The 14,669-nt window shown below is 48.9% G+C and overlaps 2 protein-coding genes across 6 annotated transcripts in view; one reads left to right on the top strand and one right to left on the bottom strand.

Moving 5' to 3' along the window:
• Window positions 1–14,669, top strand: part of LOC140470119 (histone-lysine N-methyltransferase SETDB1-like) — a 556,598-nt gene that overhangs the window by 407,935 nt on the left and 133,994 nt on the right. The gene's annotated exons all lie outside the window — the stretch shown is intronic.
• LOC140470118 (5-aminolevulinate synthase, erythroid-specific, mitochondrial-like) overlaps window positions 1–14,669 on the bottom strand; it is an 84,985-nt gene that overhangs the window by 28,270 nt on the left and 42,046 nt on the right. For 2 of the 4 annotated variants that reach the window (XM_072566561.1, XM_072566563.1), the window contains exons 5-7: window positions 12,067–12,289; window positions 5,346–5,530; window positions 1,880–2,059 (exon numbers count right to left, since the gene is read on the bottom strand). In XM_072566561.1, the coding sequence (XP_072422662.1) occupies window positions 1,880–2,059; window positions 5,346–5,530; window positions 12,067–12,289 (588 nt within the window). The remainder of the gene's footprint in view (window positions 1–1,879; window positions 2,060–5,345; window positions 5,531–12,066; window positions 12,290–14,669) is intronic. The other 2 variants (XM_072566562.1, XM_072566564.1) reach the window with 1 other exon arrangement.

Below are 14,669 nucleotides of genomic sequence, written 5' to 3'. Positions count from 1 at the left end.
GTTTATCTGAAATCACAAGCTTTTTCTTCATCCGGTGAAAAGCTTGTGGCTTCAGATATAAACCTACTGGACTATAACCTGGTGTCGTGTGCCTTCTGACTTTGACACAGTGAATGGTTGTGACACCGCTGGGAATAGGCCCTTTAGTCTGTGTGGGTGGTAGCCATCTTGGATGGCCACAGTCACTAACTGATTAGATTAGGTTCCCTACAGAGTGGAAACAGACCCTTCAGCCAAACCAGTCCACACCGACCCGCCGAAGAGTAACCCACCCAGACTCACTTCCCTCACTTAACTATTTACCCTATCCATGCCCCCCCCCCCCTCATGATTTTATAAACCTCTAGTTCTGGACTCCCCCACCCCAGGGGGAAAAGACCTTGTCTATTTACCCTATCCATGCCCCCCCCCATGATTTTATAACCCTCTAGTTCTGGACTCCCCCCACCCCAGGGGGAAAAGACGTTGTCTATTTACCCTATCCATGCCCCCACCCCCCTCATGATTTTATAACCCTCTAGTTCTGGACTCCCCCCACCCCAGGGGGAAAAGACTAACGGCCAATCCACCCTGACCTGCACAACTTTGGACTGTGGGAGGAAACCGGAGCACCCGGAGGGAACCCACACAGACACGGTGGGGGTGGGGGGGGTGGGGGTGGGGGATGGGGTGGGGGGGGGGGAGGGGGGAAGAATGTGCAAACACAGTCGCCCGAGGCTGGAACCGAACCCAAGTCCCTGGCGTTGGTGCTAACCACTGATCCACCGTGCTGCCCTACTTGAGCTGCCTCTCAAAGCCCACTTTATGGAGCAAACAGCCACATCTCTCCTGGCATGTCCTCAGGCAGGCTGAGGGTTTTCCGTGGAAGGTTAGAATCTGGGACTTCACTCAGGAACTACTCAGTGGTCATTTTGTAGCATTTGACTTGTGACATGCAGAGAACTGAGCTACAGTCCTTCAGAAACCACAGAGCAAAAGGTCTGTTCGTCCAAGTTTGCTCGGGTTAGCACTGCAGACCTTAAATTACTCATACCATATCCAAAAGTATTATTCTCCGAAAGAAATAGAGCAACACACTGAACAGTTACTGCATACTTCGTTACTCGACACTGATATTGGCCTATGGCATTATTATCTAGATTGGAGTGGTGCTGGAAAAGCACGGCACAGCATCCGAGGAGCAGGAAAATCGACGTTTCGAGCATCGGGAATGGCGCTTTAGGGAACATCCCCGGGACACCTGCAACCAATCAACCACACCGCCCCCGTGGCCCAACATTTCAACTTCCCCTCCCACTCTGCCGAGGACATGGAGGTCCTGGGCCTCCTTCACCGCCGCTCCCTCACCACCAGACGCCTGGAGGAAGAACGCCTCATCTTCCGCCTCGGAACACTTCAACCCCAGGGCATCAATGTGGACTTCACCAGTTTCCTCATTTCCCCTTCCCCCACCTCATCCTAGTTTCAAACTTCCAGCTCAGTAACTGTCCCCTTGACTTGTCCGGACTTGTCCGACCTGCCTATCTCCTTTTCCACCTATCCACTCCACCCTCTCCTCCCTGACCTATCACCTTCATCCCCTCCCCCACTCACCCATTATACTCTATGCTACTTTCTCCCCACCCCCACCCTCCTCTAGCTTATCTCCCCACGCTTCAGGCTCACTGCCTTTATTCCTGACGAAGGGCGTTTGCCCGAAACGTCGATTTCGAAGCTCCTTGGATGCTGCCTGAATTGCTGTGCTCTTCCAGCACCAACTAATCCAGAAGCAAGGTGCCTGCAGAGTGGAGAGATAAATGAGAGGGGAGGTGTGGGTGGGGAGAAAGCCGCACAGAGTACAAGAGGTGAGTGGGGGAGGGGATGGATCCTGATTTCTTACCATCCATCGAATGCACTGTTTCAAACGCAACGATCTTGGGAGTCTTCGGGTCTGACGCCTTCAGGAGCTGTTCCAGATGTTCAACGTCATTGTGCCGGAAGACAAACTTTGGAACTCCACTGTTCCTGATCCCTTGAATCATTGAAGCATGGTTCCCAGCGTCTGAGTAGATTTCACAGCCTGCAGGAGTCAAAGGGTTTCACAGCCATTTGTTTGTTAATCGGGTCCGAGCATGGTAAGAGACCGTCTGGCTCATTTTCTGCATATTTGTCATCAAGCACCTACATTGTAGTCCCATTTTCCAGGTGCATAGCTTTGGATGTTATGGCATCTCACATAATGGGCCAATGGGCTGAGAAGTGGCAGATGGAGTTTAATTCAGATAAATGCGAGGGGCTGCATTTTGGGAAAGCAAATCTTAGCAGGACTTATACACTTAATGGTAAGGTCCTGGGGAGTGTTGCTGAACAAAGAGACCTTGGAGTGCAGGTTCCTAGCTCCTTGAAAGTGGAGTCGCAGGTCGATAGGATAGTGAAGAAGGCGTTTGGTATGCTTTCCTTTATTGGTCAGAGTATTGAGTACAGGAGTTGGGAGGTCAGGTTGTGGCTGTACAGGACATTGGTTAGGCCACTGTTGGAATATTGCGTGCAATTCTGGTCTCCTTCCTATCGGAAAGATGTTGTGAAACTTGAAAAGATTTACAAGGATGTTGCCAGGGTTGGAGGGTTTGATCTACAGGGAGAGGCTGAACAGGCTGGGGCTGGTCTCCCTGGAGTGTCGGAGGCTGAGGGGTGACCTTATAGAGGTTTATAAAATCATGGGAGGGGGCATGGATAGGGTAAATAGAAAAGGTCTTTTCCCCCTGGGGTGGGGGAGCCCAGAACTAGAGGGTTATAAAATCATGGTGGGGGGGGGCATGGATAGGGTAAATAGACAAGGTCTTTTCCCCCTGGGGTGGGGGAGCCCAGAACTAGAGGGTTATAAAATCATGAGGGTTTAAGGTGAGAGGGGAAAGATATAAAAGAGACCTAAGGGGCAATGTTTTCCCCCAGAGGGTGGTGCGTGTGTGGAACGAGCTGCCAGAGGAAGTGGTGGAGGCTGGTACAATGATAACATTTAAGAGGCATCTGGATGGGTGTATGTACATGCACTTCCAAGCACATGTGATACTGTGCAACATAACAAATTTGTGCAAAAGGTTACAAGAACACAAGAACTAGGTAACCAATGATGTGCTCATGGCTGATCTCATCCCCACCTCAACCTGACTTTTCCGCCCTCTCCTTATAACCCTTCAGCCCATTACCAATTAAAAACCCGTCTGTCTTAATCTTAAATTATTAAATTTCTTACATTTATTGAATGTTCCAGCAGCCATTGAACTCTGAATTCCACAGATGCACAAATCTTTGAGAGCAGCAATTTCTCCTCAACTCTGATTTGAAGCTGCTACCGTTATCCTAAAACTATGACCTCTCGTTCTGGATTATCCGACAAGAGGAAATACCCTTTCTCGGCACAATCCACCAATCCTCTTTTGCGTCTTATATGCCTCAATTAAATTTCCTCTCATTCCAGAGAGTAAAAGCAGAAGCTGCTCAACTGATCTGCATAACACAAAGCTCTGACCTCTGGAGTCCACCCAGTCAATCTTTCTCTGAACTGCCTCCAGTACAATGGCACCCTTTCTTAAGTCCAGGGACCGAAACTGTATGCAACACTCCAAGTGCTGACTCACGAATGGCTTGTGCAGTTGCAACAACAGAACCCCACACGTTAAACCCCATTTGGGGGAAGGCGAGGGCTGCAGATGCTGGAGATCAGAGCTTAAAAATGTGTTGCTGGAAAAGCGCAGCAGGTCAGGCAGCGTCCAAGGAGCAGGAGAGTCGACGTTTCGGGCATGAGCCCTTCTTCAGAGCTCATTTTCAGCTCTGATCTTCCAGCATCTGCAGCCCTCACTTTCTCCTGGAAGTTGTTAGAATACTGAATGGACTCACAAACTCTTAACATTTGCCTGGGTCTGTGTTTTGGGTTTTTGCTGCTGTTTGCCTAGTATTGACTATCTATGCAACTTAACTCTGAGATCTGCCTGTATCGCTCGCAAGACAAAGCTTTTCACTGTGCCTCGGCACACATGACAATAAATTCAATTCAATCAAGCAGAGAGAGAGAAACTGTTCCCGCTCACGAAAGGATCAAGATTGAGGAGACACAGCTCGAAAGTAATTTGCCAATGTAGCAAATCTGATGTCAGGAAAGACCGTTCCCCACAGTGACTCCTCCAGGTCTGGAGAGCGCTGGTCGGAAATGTGGTGGAGGTACATTCAATCGAGCTTTCGAGAGGATGTTGCACGATTATTTAAATTTTTTAAAACGTGTAATGTTATGGGAAAAAGACAGGGGAATACACTGAGTCATAATGTTTGTTAGCAAGCTGGTGGAAACATAGAGTCACAGAGATGTACAGCAGGGAAACAGACCCTTCGGTCCAACCCGTCCATGCTGACCCAGATATCCCGACCCAATCTAGTCCCACCTGCCAGCACCCGGCCCATATCCCTCCAAACCCTTCCTATTCATATACCCATCCAAATGCCTCTTAAATGTTGCAATTGTACCAGCCCCCACCACACCCTCTGGCAGCTCATTCCACACACGTACCACCCTCTGGGGGAAAACGTAGCCCGTAAGGTCTCTTTTATATCTTTCCCCTCTCACCCTAAACCTATGCCCCTCTAGTTCTGGGCTCCACCACTCCAGGGGGAAAAGACCTTGTCTATTTACCCTATCCATGCCCCCCCCTCATGATTTTATAACCCTCTAGTTCTGGGCTCCCCCCACCCCAGGGGGAAAAGACCTTGTCTATTTACCCTATCCATGTCCCCCCCCCCCTCATGATTTTATAACCCTCTAGTTCTGGACTCCCCCCACCCCAGGGGGAAAAGACCTTGTCTATTTCCCCTATCCATGCCCCTCCCATGATTTTATAACCCTCTAGTTCTGGACTCCCCCCACCCCAGGGGGAAAAGTCCTTGTCTATTTACCCTATCCATGTCCCCCCCCCATGATTTTATAACCCTCTAGTTCTGGACTCCCCCCACCCCAGGGGGAAAAGTCCTTGTCTATTTACCCTATCCATGCCCCCCCCCCATGATTTTATAACCCTCTAGTTCTGGACTCCCCCCACCCCAGGGGGAAAAGACCTTGTCTATTTACCCTATCCATGCCCCCCCTCATGATTTTATAACCCTCTAGTTCTGGACTCCCCCCACCCCAGGGGGAAAAGACCTTGTCTATTTACCCTATCCATGTCCCCTCATGATTTTATAACCCTCTAGCCATGATGTCCTCTTGCTCCATAATGACTCTGTAGCTGTGTCTCCCTCTCTGTTTCCCACCTGCTGCCCTCCACAAGCCCTTTGCTCCTCTCCAGGCACTAGTTTGTCGGTTTATTTTGGTCCTGTACCTGGAAGCAGTTTGGCCAGAGTGAAGAGAGTGGAGTCATTCGCCACAAAGCACGATGTGAACAGCAGGGCAGCGTCCTTTTGGTGAAGGTTGGCCAGCTCCGATTCTAGGTCCACATGGAATTTGCTGGTACCGGAGATGTTCCGTGTCCCCCCAGCTCCTGCACCGTACTCCTGCGCCGTCTCCCTGCAGAACACAGAGCGTTTACACAGCAGGAAGAACTTGCACTTAAAGATGACTCTTAATGCCTTCATGCATTTTACAGCCACTGAAGTCCAAGGACTGCTCATGTCGGCAAACAAAGCAGAGACCTCCCACACCAGCAAACCATCACCATCTAAAGGCACAAGACCCAGCATATACCTGGGAACGTCACGCCTGCGAGGTCCAAGCCAAGTCTCACAGCAAGCTGACTTGAAGCCAGTACCGTGCCTTCACTGTCACTGGGTCAAAGTCCTGGAACTCCCTCTGGAACAGCTCTTCGGGTATCCCTACCAATGGAGTTGTTCAAGAAGCCATCCATTGAGTATAGGAGCAAGGAGGTTCTCCTGCAGCTGTAGAGGGCCCTGGTGAGACCACACCTGGAGCACTGTGTGCAGTTCTGGTCTCCAGATTTGAGGAAGGACACTCTGGCTATTGAGGGAGTTCCAGGAGGTCAACTCCCGGAATGGCGGGACTATCACATGTTGAAAGATCGGAGCGACTGGGCTTGTGTACCCTTGAGTTTAGAAGACTGAGAGGGGATCTGATTGAGACATATAAGATTATTAAAGGATTGGACGCTCTGGAGGCAGGAAGCATGTTTCCGCTGATGGGTGAGTGCCGAACCAGAGGACACAGTTTAAAAATAAGAGGTAGGCCCGGTGGCACAGTGGTTAGCACTGCTGCCTCACAGCGCCAGAGATCCGGGTTCAATTCCCGCCTCAGGCGACTGACTGTGTGGAGTTTGCACGTTCTCCCCGCGTCTGCGTGGGTTTCCTCCGGGTGCTCCGGTTCCCTCCCACAGTCCAAAAAATGTACAGGTTAGGTGAATTGACCGTGCTAAATTGTCCATAGTGTTAGGTGAAGGGGTAAATGTAGGGGAATGGGTCTGCGCTTCGGCGGGTCGGTGTGGACTTGTTAGGCCGAAGGGCCTGTTTCCACACTGTAAATAATCTAATCTAATTTAGAACAGAGTTGAGGAGAAACCTTTTCACCCAGAGAGCGGTGGGTGCGTGGAATCCTCTGCCCCAGAAGGCCGAGTCTCGGGATGCTTTCAAGAAAGAGATGGATAGAGCTCTTAAAGATAGTGGAATCAAGGGGATAGAGGAGAAGGCAGGAACAGGATACTGATTGTGGATGACCAGCCGTGATCATAATGAATGGTGGTGCTGGCTGGAAGGGCCGAATGGCCTACTCCCGCACCAATTGTCGATTGTCATTCAATGGAAATTACGGATAGGCAAATGTTAGCCTCGGCAGCAGCACCCATGTCCCTCGAATGACTTTTTTTATAAGTGTGAGGACAGTCAGAGTCCACAAATGATAATGTAACGAGTAAACAATTTGGCCGGTGGTCTCAGATTGAGAGACATGACACTTTGTCCCCTGCTCCCACACCCCAAAATTGAAACTTCTCTTGCAATATGCAGCCAGGGGGATATTATGAACTTGGCAATTTTCTGCGATTGCGATGCATGGAATCAAGACTGGATGAATTATTCCGGTGTATAAGATTCGAGTCCTGCTGAAGAGAGACCAACTTTGTCCAAGCGTTTTGCGTTGCTCTTGTCAGGACAATTCGCAAGAATGCCAGTCAAGAGGCAACCAACATTAATATTTTATGAGGGGCGACGACCGATTGGTTGGCCAGTGGACTCTGATTGGTGCCGCCATGCAGAATGCACCAGTTAGTAATAACTGTCAGTTCTTGTTTTTAAAATTTGCATGGCATTTGGTGGCGGGGTCACTTTGAGCTGGACCTGCGAGTACAACGCACAGGAATAAGATTTGGTCTCTCAGTCCTTTAACTCTACTGTTGCCATCGAATGTAACCATGGCTGAACTCCGATCACAAGCCGACATTCTTACCCTATCGTCATATCTCTTCGCTTGCTTTGTAGTCAAAAGCTAACTGATCGCGTCCTGCATAAACGCAAGCAGGAGTTCAAAACTAGAGGGCGTGGGTTTAAGGTGAGAGCAGGAAGATTTAAAAGGGACCTCAGAGGCAACTTCATCACACAGAGGGTGGCGCACACATGTACTGCACTGCCAGAGGAAGTGGTGGAGGCTGGTACAAGCGCACCATTTAAAAGGCATCGGGATGGGTTTATGAATAGGAAGGATTTAGAGGGATATGGGCCAACTGCTGGAAAATGGGACTAGATTAATGTAGAATATCTGGTCGGTGTAGGCGAGTTGAACCGAAGGATGTGTTTCCGCGCTGTACAGCTCACTCTGACTCTAAGTGAGCTTCCACAGCCCCCCCCCAAGATAAAGAGTTCAAATGGTCTGCAACACATTGAGTGAAATTTCTCCTCACTCAGTCCAAACTCCCAGTCCCTGGAATGGTAGGCCTAACGTACGGCGAACGGCCGAGGATCCTGGGATTGTATTCACTAGAGTTTAGAAAGTTGAGGGGGAGATCTAACAGAAACTTATAAGATAATGCTTGGCTTAGAAAGGGTGGACGCTGGGAATGTGTTTCCGTCAGGTGGGGGGAGACTAGGACCCGTGGGCGCAGCCTTAGAATTAGAGGGGGGTCAATTTTGAACGGACATGAGGAGACATTTCTTCAGCCGGAGGGTGGTGGGCCTGTGAGATTCGTTGCCACGGAGCGCAGTGGAGGCCGGGACGTTAAATGTCTTCAAGGCAGAGATTGATAAATTCTCGCTGTTGCTAGGAATTAAGGGCTACGGGGAGAGTGCGGGTAAGTGGCGTTGAAATGCCCATCGGCCATGATCGAATGGCGGGGTGGACTCGACGGGCCGAATGGCCTAACTTCCACTCCTACGTCTTATGGTCTTAAAATGACAAATCTCCCTTTCTAACATAGTGATACCCCATCCCCACTCCAGTGCTGGGAGACCCAGCCTTCAGGAATGTGGTCCCAGCACAGATTCTGTCAATCTTTGTCAGGATTTTATATAATTCAATGTGATTTTTACTCATTTTTCAAAAGTGCGTTGAATATAAAGCAATGAAATAGGCCATTTAACTCACTCAATCCACGTAAAGACTTGTGTTCCACAGGCTCCTCTATCAACATTTCTCATTTCATTCTGTTACTATTTAATTGTTTAATATTTTTCATTTAACTCTGAATCGATATAACCCTGAATTTCTTTCTCCCTCAGGTGCGTACCTAGCTTTTTCTTTAGTAGAGTCATAGAGTCATAGAGACGTACAGCACGGAAACAGACCCTTCGGTCCAACCCGTCCATGCCGACCCAGATATCCCAACCCAATCTAGTGCCACCTGCCAGCACCCGGCCCATATCCCTCCAAACCCTTCCTATTCATATACCCATCCAAATGCCTCTTAAATGTTGCAATTGTACCAGCCTCCACCACATCCTCTGGCAGCTCATTCCATACACGTACCACCCTCTGCGTGAAAAAGTTGCCCCTTAGGTCCCTTTTATATCTCTCCCCTCTTACCCTAAACCTATAGTTCTGGACTCCCCCACTCCAGGGAAAAGACTTTGCCTATTTACCCTATCCATGCCCCCCCTCATAATTTTGTAAACCTCTATAAGGTCACCCCTCAGCCCCTGACGCTCCAGGGAAAACAGCCCCAGCCTGTTCTGCCTCTCTCTTTAGTTCAAACCCTCCAACCCTGGCAACATCCTTGTAAATCTTTTCTGAACCCTTTCAAGTTTCACAACATCTTTCCGATAGGAAGGAGACCAGAATTGCACGCAATATTCCGACAGTGGCCTAACCAATGTCCCGTACAGCTGCAACATGACCTCCCAACTCCTGCCCTCAATACTCTGACCAATAAAGGAAAGCATACCAAACACCTCCTTCACTATCCTATCTAAGTGTATACCGTTCACTTAATTAATCTTCTGAGAGCAAGCTTGGCATTCTCTGTATGAAGAATTTTCATCTGATCTCCCCAATGGATCTGTCGGTGACTGTCTTATGTTGGTGGTCCCTAGTTTTGTTCCTTCCCACAAGCAGAAACGTCTACTCTATCAATACCCTTTAAAGTCCTCAAATAGGTCAGCACTCACTCAGCCGAAGCTAAATCCAAACCTTTTCTGTGTGTTAATGAATTAACAGACAGAATGTGGGAATCAGTGCTGTAAAAGGGAGAGTTGGATTGTCTCGCATTCTGAACTTGTACTAAGAGGAAGGAGTCCGATTTAAGGTACACACTGCACTCTTAAAAAAAACGCTGGAATCTGAAGTCCTGGTCAGAAATGTGTACCTCCGATGAGGATTGGAGTGGGGTTGTCAGACTGGAGGCGATTACAGAGGTGCAGGAAGGACGTAGGCCAAGCCGGAGGGATTTGCAAATGAAAAATTGAGATTGTTCTCATGTTAGTGTCAAAAGAGATCAATAGGGCAACATGCATAAATGATTTCATCTGGGAAAGAACAGAGAGGTGAGGGGGTCATGATCGTTGGAGTGGCACGGTGGCTCAGTGGTTAGCACTGCTGCCTCACACCGCCAGAGATCCTGGGTTCGATTCCAGTCTCGGGTGACTGTCTGTGTGGAGTTTGCACATTCTCCCTGTGTCTGGGTGGGTTTCCTCCCACAACCCAAAGACCTGCAGGTCAGGTGAATTGGCCCAGAGGGTTAGGTGCATTAGTCCGCGATAAATGTCGGGGAATAGGCCTGGGTGGGTTACTCTTCAGAAGGCCAATGTCGACTTGCTGGGCCGAAGGGCCTGTTTCCACACTGTAGGGAATCTAATCTTCGAATGAGGACTTGGCTGTTGAGGAATGGAAGTGAAAAAGTATTTCACACGAAAATTTGTCGGAATCCAAAATTGTCTTCCCCCGATACTGAGTCAACTGGGAGCTTTCAACACTTCCGTCAGATTTTTGTTGGTGAGGGCATCAATGAATTAGTTAAGTTAGTTAGTTAGGTAGTTAGTTAGGTGGAGTTGAGATACAGATCTATTGAATGGAACAGAGACTTGAGATGTTGAATGGCTTTCGCCTTTTCTTGGGTCTAAGGGCAATTGCTGCCAAAACTATGATGATAAAAGTTTAGGCTCCACAGCACCACCCTGCGCATGGCAGAATTGTTTTCAGATACAGTTTCTGAGAGGAAGTTATTGTACTAAAATATTGTCACCAAATCTGATGGAAGACTTGTGTAAACAGGAAGGTTCTGGAAGTTTTGCAATACATCCGAACTCTTATATCCAACTGACCAGGTGGGGCAGTTAGATTAGATTAGATTCCCGACAATGTGGAAACAGGCCCTTCGGCCCAACCAACCCTCCGAAGAGTAACCCACTCAGACCCATTTCCCTCTGACTAATGCCACCTAACACTATGGGCGGGGCAATTTAGCACGGCCAATTCACCCTGACCCGCACATCTTTGGACTGTGGGAGGAAAGCAGAGCACCCGGAGGAAACCCACATAGAAACGGGGAGAATGTGCAAACTCCACACAGACAGTCACCCGAGGCTGGGATCGAACTTGGGCCCCTGGTGCTGGGAGGCAGCAGTGCTAACCACTGAGCCACCGTGCTGCCCTATTGTGCAAAAGTTTCCCTATGTCCAGTCTCGTGCCTATGCATAGATGCAAAAGAATGAGCATAAGAGGGACAGTTAGGAGGTTTGCAGATGACATCAAAATTGGAGGTGTAGTGGACAGCGAAGAGGGTTACCTCAGATTACAACAGGATCTGGACCAGATGGGCCAATGGGCTGAGGAGTGGCAGATGGAGTTTAATTTAGATAAATGCGAGGGGCTGCATTTTGGGAAAGCAAATCTTAGCAGGACTTATACACTTAATGGGAAGGTCCTGGGGAGTGTTGCTGAACAAAGAGACCTTGGAGTGCAGGTTCATAGCTCCTGGAGTCGCAGGTCGATAGGATAGTGAAGAAGGCATTTGGTGTGCTTTCATTTATTGGTCAGAGTATTGAGTACAGGGGTTGGGAGGTCATGTTGTGGCTGTACAGGACATTGGTTAGGCCACTGTTGGAATATTGCGTGCAATTCTGGTCTCCTTCCTATCGGAAAGATGTTGTGAAACTTGAAAGGGTTCAGAAAAGATTTACAAGGATGTTGCCAGGGTTGGAGGATCTGAGCTACAGGGAGAGGCTGAACAGGCTGGGGCTGTTTTCCCTGGAGCGTCGGAGGCTGAGGGGTAACCTTATAGAGGTTTACAAAATCATGAGGGGTATGGATAGGGTAAACAGGCAAAGTCTTTTCCTTGGGGTGGGGAACTAGAGGGCATAGGTTTAGGGTGAGGGGGAAAGATATAAAAGAGACCTAAGGGGCAACTTTTTCACGCAGAGGGTGGTACGGGTATGGAATGAGCCGCCAGAGGAAGTGGTGGAGGCTGGTACAATTACAACATTTAAGAGGCATTTGGATGGGTATATGAATAGGAAGGGTTTGGAGGGATATGGGCCGGGTGCTGGCAGGTGGGACTAGCTTGGGTTGGGATATCTGGGTCGGCACGGACGGGTCGGACCGAAGGGTCTGTTTCCGCGCTGTACGTCTCTATGACTCTCTATGAGTGCATGTCAGCTCCTCGGCCTGCTTACATGATGGCTTTCAGGACACGTGGGTGACTGCCCATTCCCAGATAGTCATTACTGCACCACACCGACACATTCTTCTTGTCAGCCAGTGGTTCAAAGTACTCTGCTAATGGATATTCCTCCGTCTTCCGATTCACAGTCTTGAACACACGGTAGGTATAGTCACTTTTCTTTTCATCAATCTTCTGCTCAAAGAATCCATCATAGTCGAAAACGGGCAGATCTGCTAATAAGAAATTGGAAGCTTTAATGGTCAAACACACCAGGAGGAAATAGCCAACCGGCCCCCTCAGACCAAATTAAATGGCAATCAACCGAACTAACCAAATTAGCGAACTGCTAATCAGCTCCGAGAATAGATTGTGCGACGCAACAAACCGAATTGAACGAGCAAGCAGCCGATCGAAGTCTCCAAGCGATTAACCGAACACAGACGCGGAACAGCACATGGAATAATTTAGCGGCTAATTTAATCGCCAAGCGAACGCCCAGCCTGTGGCACAACCCAGCCGGCCAAAGTAGCCAAGCAGCCAAACTAATCTTGCGACCACGGCCGCCCAACTGTGAATCGTTCGATCGAGTAACCCGCCATCTGACCGACCCAAGAGTCATACCAGTGCCTCGAGCGACCTCGAGAGCCAGTCGGGTCATCTGGAGAATAGATGCAACATAAGACCGTTCGGGTGGAAGGTTTCTTTGCTGCAGCTTCGTTACATATCTAGCTTCAAAATCACCAGCCATCTCCTCTAACAAACCCGTCAGCCAGACTGGCCGAAAATGAAGGCATGCTGTCCGGCTACAAGTGAGACAATGCTACAACTGAGGGGAGGGCAGTGGCACTGTGGTACAATCCAAAGATCCAGGTAATGTTCGTGGAATTTGATTTCAATAATATCTGGAATTAGAAATCTAATGACGACAGTGTTGAGTGTCTAAAAACCCATCTGGATCACTAATCTCCTTTTTGGGGAAGGAAAACTCAATCCTTACTATCCCTACGGGTCGGTTTTTGGAATGGCAGTGGGGTACCACAAGGTTCGGTGTTGGGAACGCAGCTGTTTACAATATACATCAATGATATAGATGAAGGATGTTAGAGACTACAGGGTGACTTGGACAGGCTACAGTCTATTCCTGATGAGGGGATTTTGCCCGAAACGTCAATTCTCCTGCTCCGGGGATGCTGCCTGACCCTGCTGTGCTTTTCCAGCACCACTCTGATCTGGTTTCCAACATCTGCAGTCCTTGTTCTTACCGAGGCCAGGTGAGTGGACTGATGCATAGCATCAGATGCAGTTTAATGTGGATATATGTGTGGTTATCCACTTCGGTGGCAAGAACAGGAAGGCAGATTACTATCTAAATGGAGTCAAGTTAGATAAAGGGGAAGTACAATGAGATCTGGGTGTTCTTGTAGGTCAGTCAATGAAGGTAAGCATGCAGGCACAGCAGGTAGTGAAGAAGGCTAATGGCAGGCTGGTCTTCATAACAGGAGGAATTGAGTATAGGAGCAAAGAGATCCTTCTGCAGCTGTACTGGGCCCTGGTGAGACCACACCTGGAGTACTGTGTGCAGTTCTAGTCTCCAAATTTGAGGAAGGATATTCTGGCTATTGAGGGAGTGCAGTGTAGGTTCATGAGGTCAATTCCCAGAATGGCAGGACGATCATATGTTGAAAGACTGGAGCGACTGGGCTTGTATACCCTTGAGTTTAGAAGACTGAGAGGGGATCTGATTGAGACATATAAGATTATTAAAGGATTGGACACTCTGGAGGCAGGAAACATGTTTCCGCTGATGGGTGAGTCCAGAACCAGAGGTCACAGTTTAAAAATATGGGGTAGGTCATTTGGAACAGAGTTGAGGAGAAACTTCTTCACCCAGAGAGCGGTGGGTGTATGGAATGCTCTGCCCCAGAGGGCAGTGGAGGCCCAGTCTCTGGATTCATTTAAGAAAGAGTTGGATAGGGCTCTCAAGGATAGTGGAATCAAGGGTTATGGAGATAAGGCAGGAACAGGATACTGATTAAGGATGATCAGCCATGATCATATTGAATGGTGGTGCTGGCCGGAAGGGCCGAATGGCCTACTCCCGCACCTATTGTCTATTGTCTACACATGACTCCAGACAGATAGCAATCTGGTTGACTCTTAACTGCCTAGCAAACCATTCGATTGTATCAAATGCTCAACAGTCTCCAAATGGAATGGATTTGGATCACCCCCACCTCTCATCAACCAAGGTCCTGGAAATGTCAGTGGTAAACCCATCCTTGTCAGGCCCTGCGGGTGCCTTCTTACCACAACTTAGGGGTTGGGGCTGGAAAAGTGGTCACCCAGGCTAGTCAAGCAACAGCCTCGTATCGTCGTGCTCTCATAGAGTTACGCCCGGCGCAACGTTTTAGCCAAGGTTGCGGCACAGCGACGTACAAGAGAGTCAAGAGGGAGTCCTCAATATTGCCTCTGGTTCAGGTCAAACATGGGAAAGGAAACCTCACGCTGATTGGCACACACTGTCCTCACTCAGCTGACGAATTAATTGGCTCCACGTTGGAAACCATTGAAGGAAGCACTAGGTGTGGCATGGGCGCACAACAGGCTTCAGTG

This window comes from Chiloscyllium punctatum, chromosome 50, assembly GCF_047496795.1.
Source record: "Chiloscyllium punctatum isolate Juve2018m chromosome 50, sChiPun1.3, whole genome shotgun sequence".
NCBI lineage: Eukaryota > Metazoa > Chordata > Chondrichthyes > Orectolobiformes > Hemiscylliidae > Chiloscyllium > Chiloscyllium punctatum.
The sequence above is the reverse complement of the archived record's forward strand: the minus strand, read 5'-3'. Positions and strand labels throughout refer to the sequence as shown.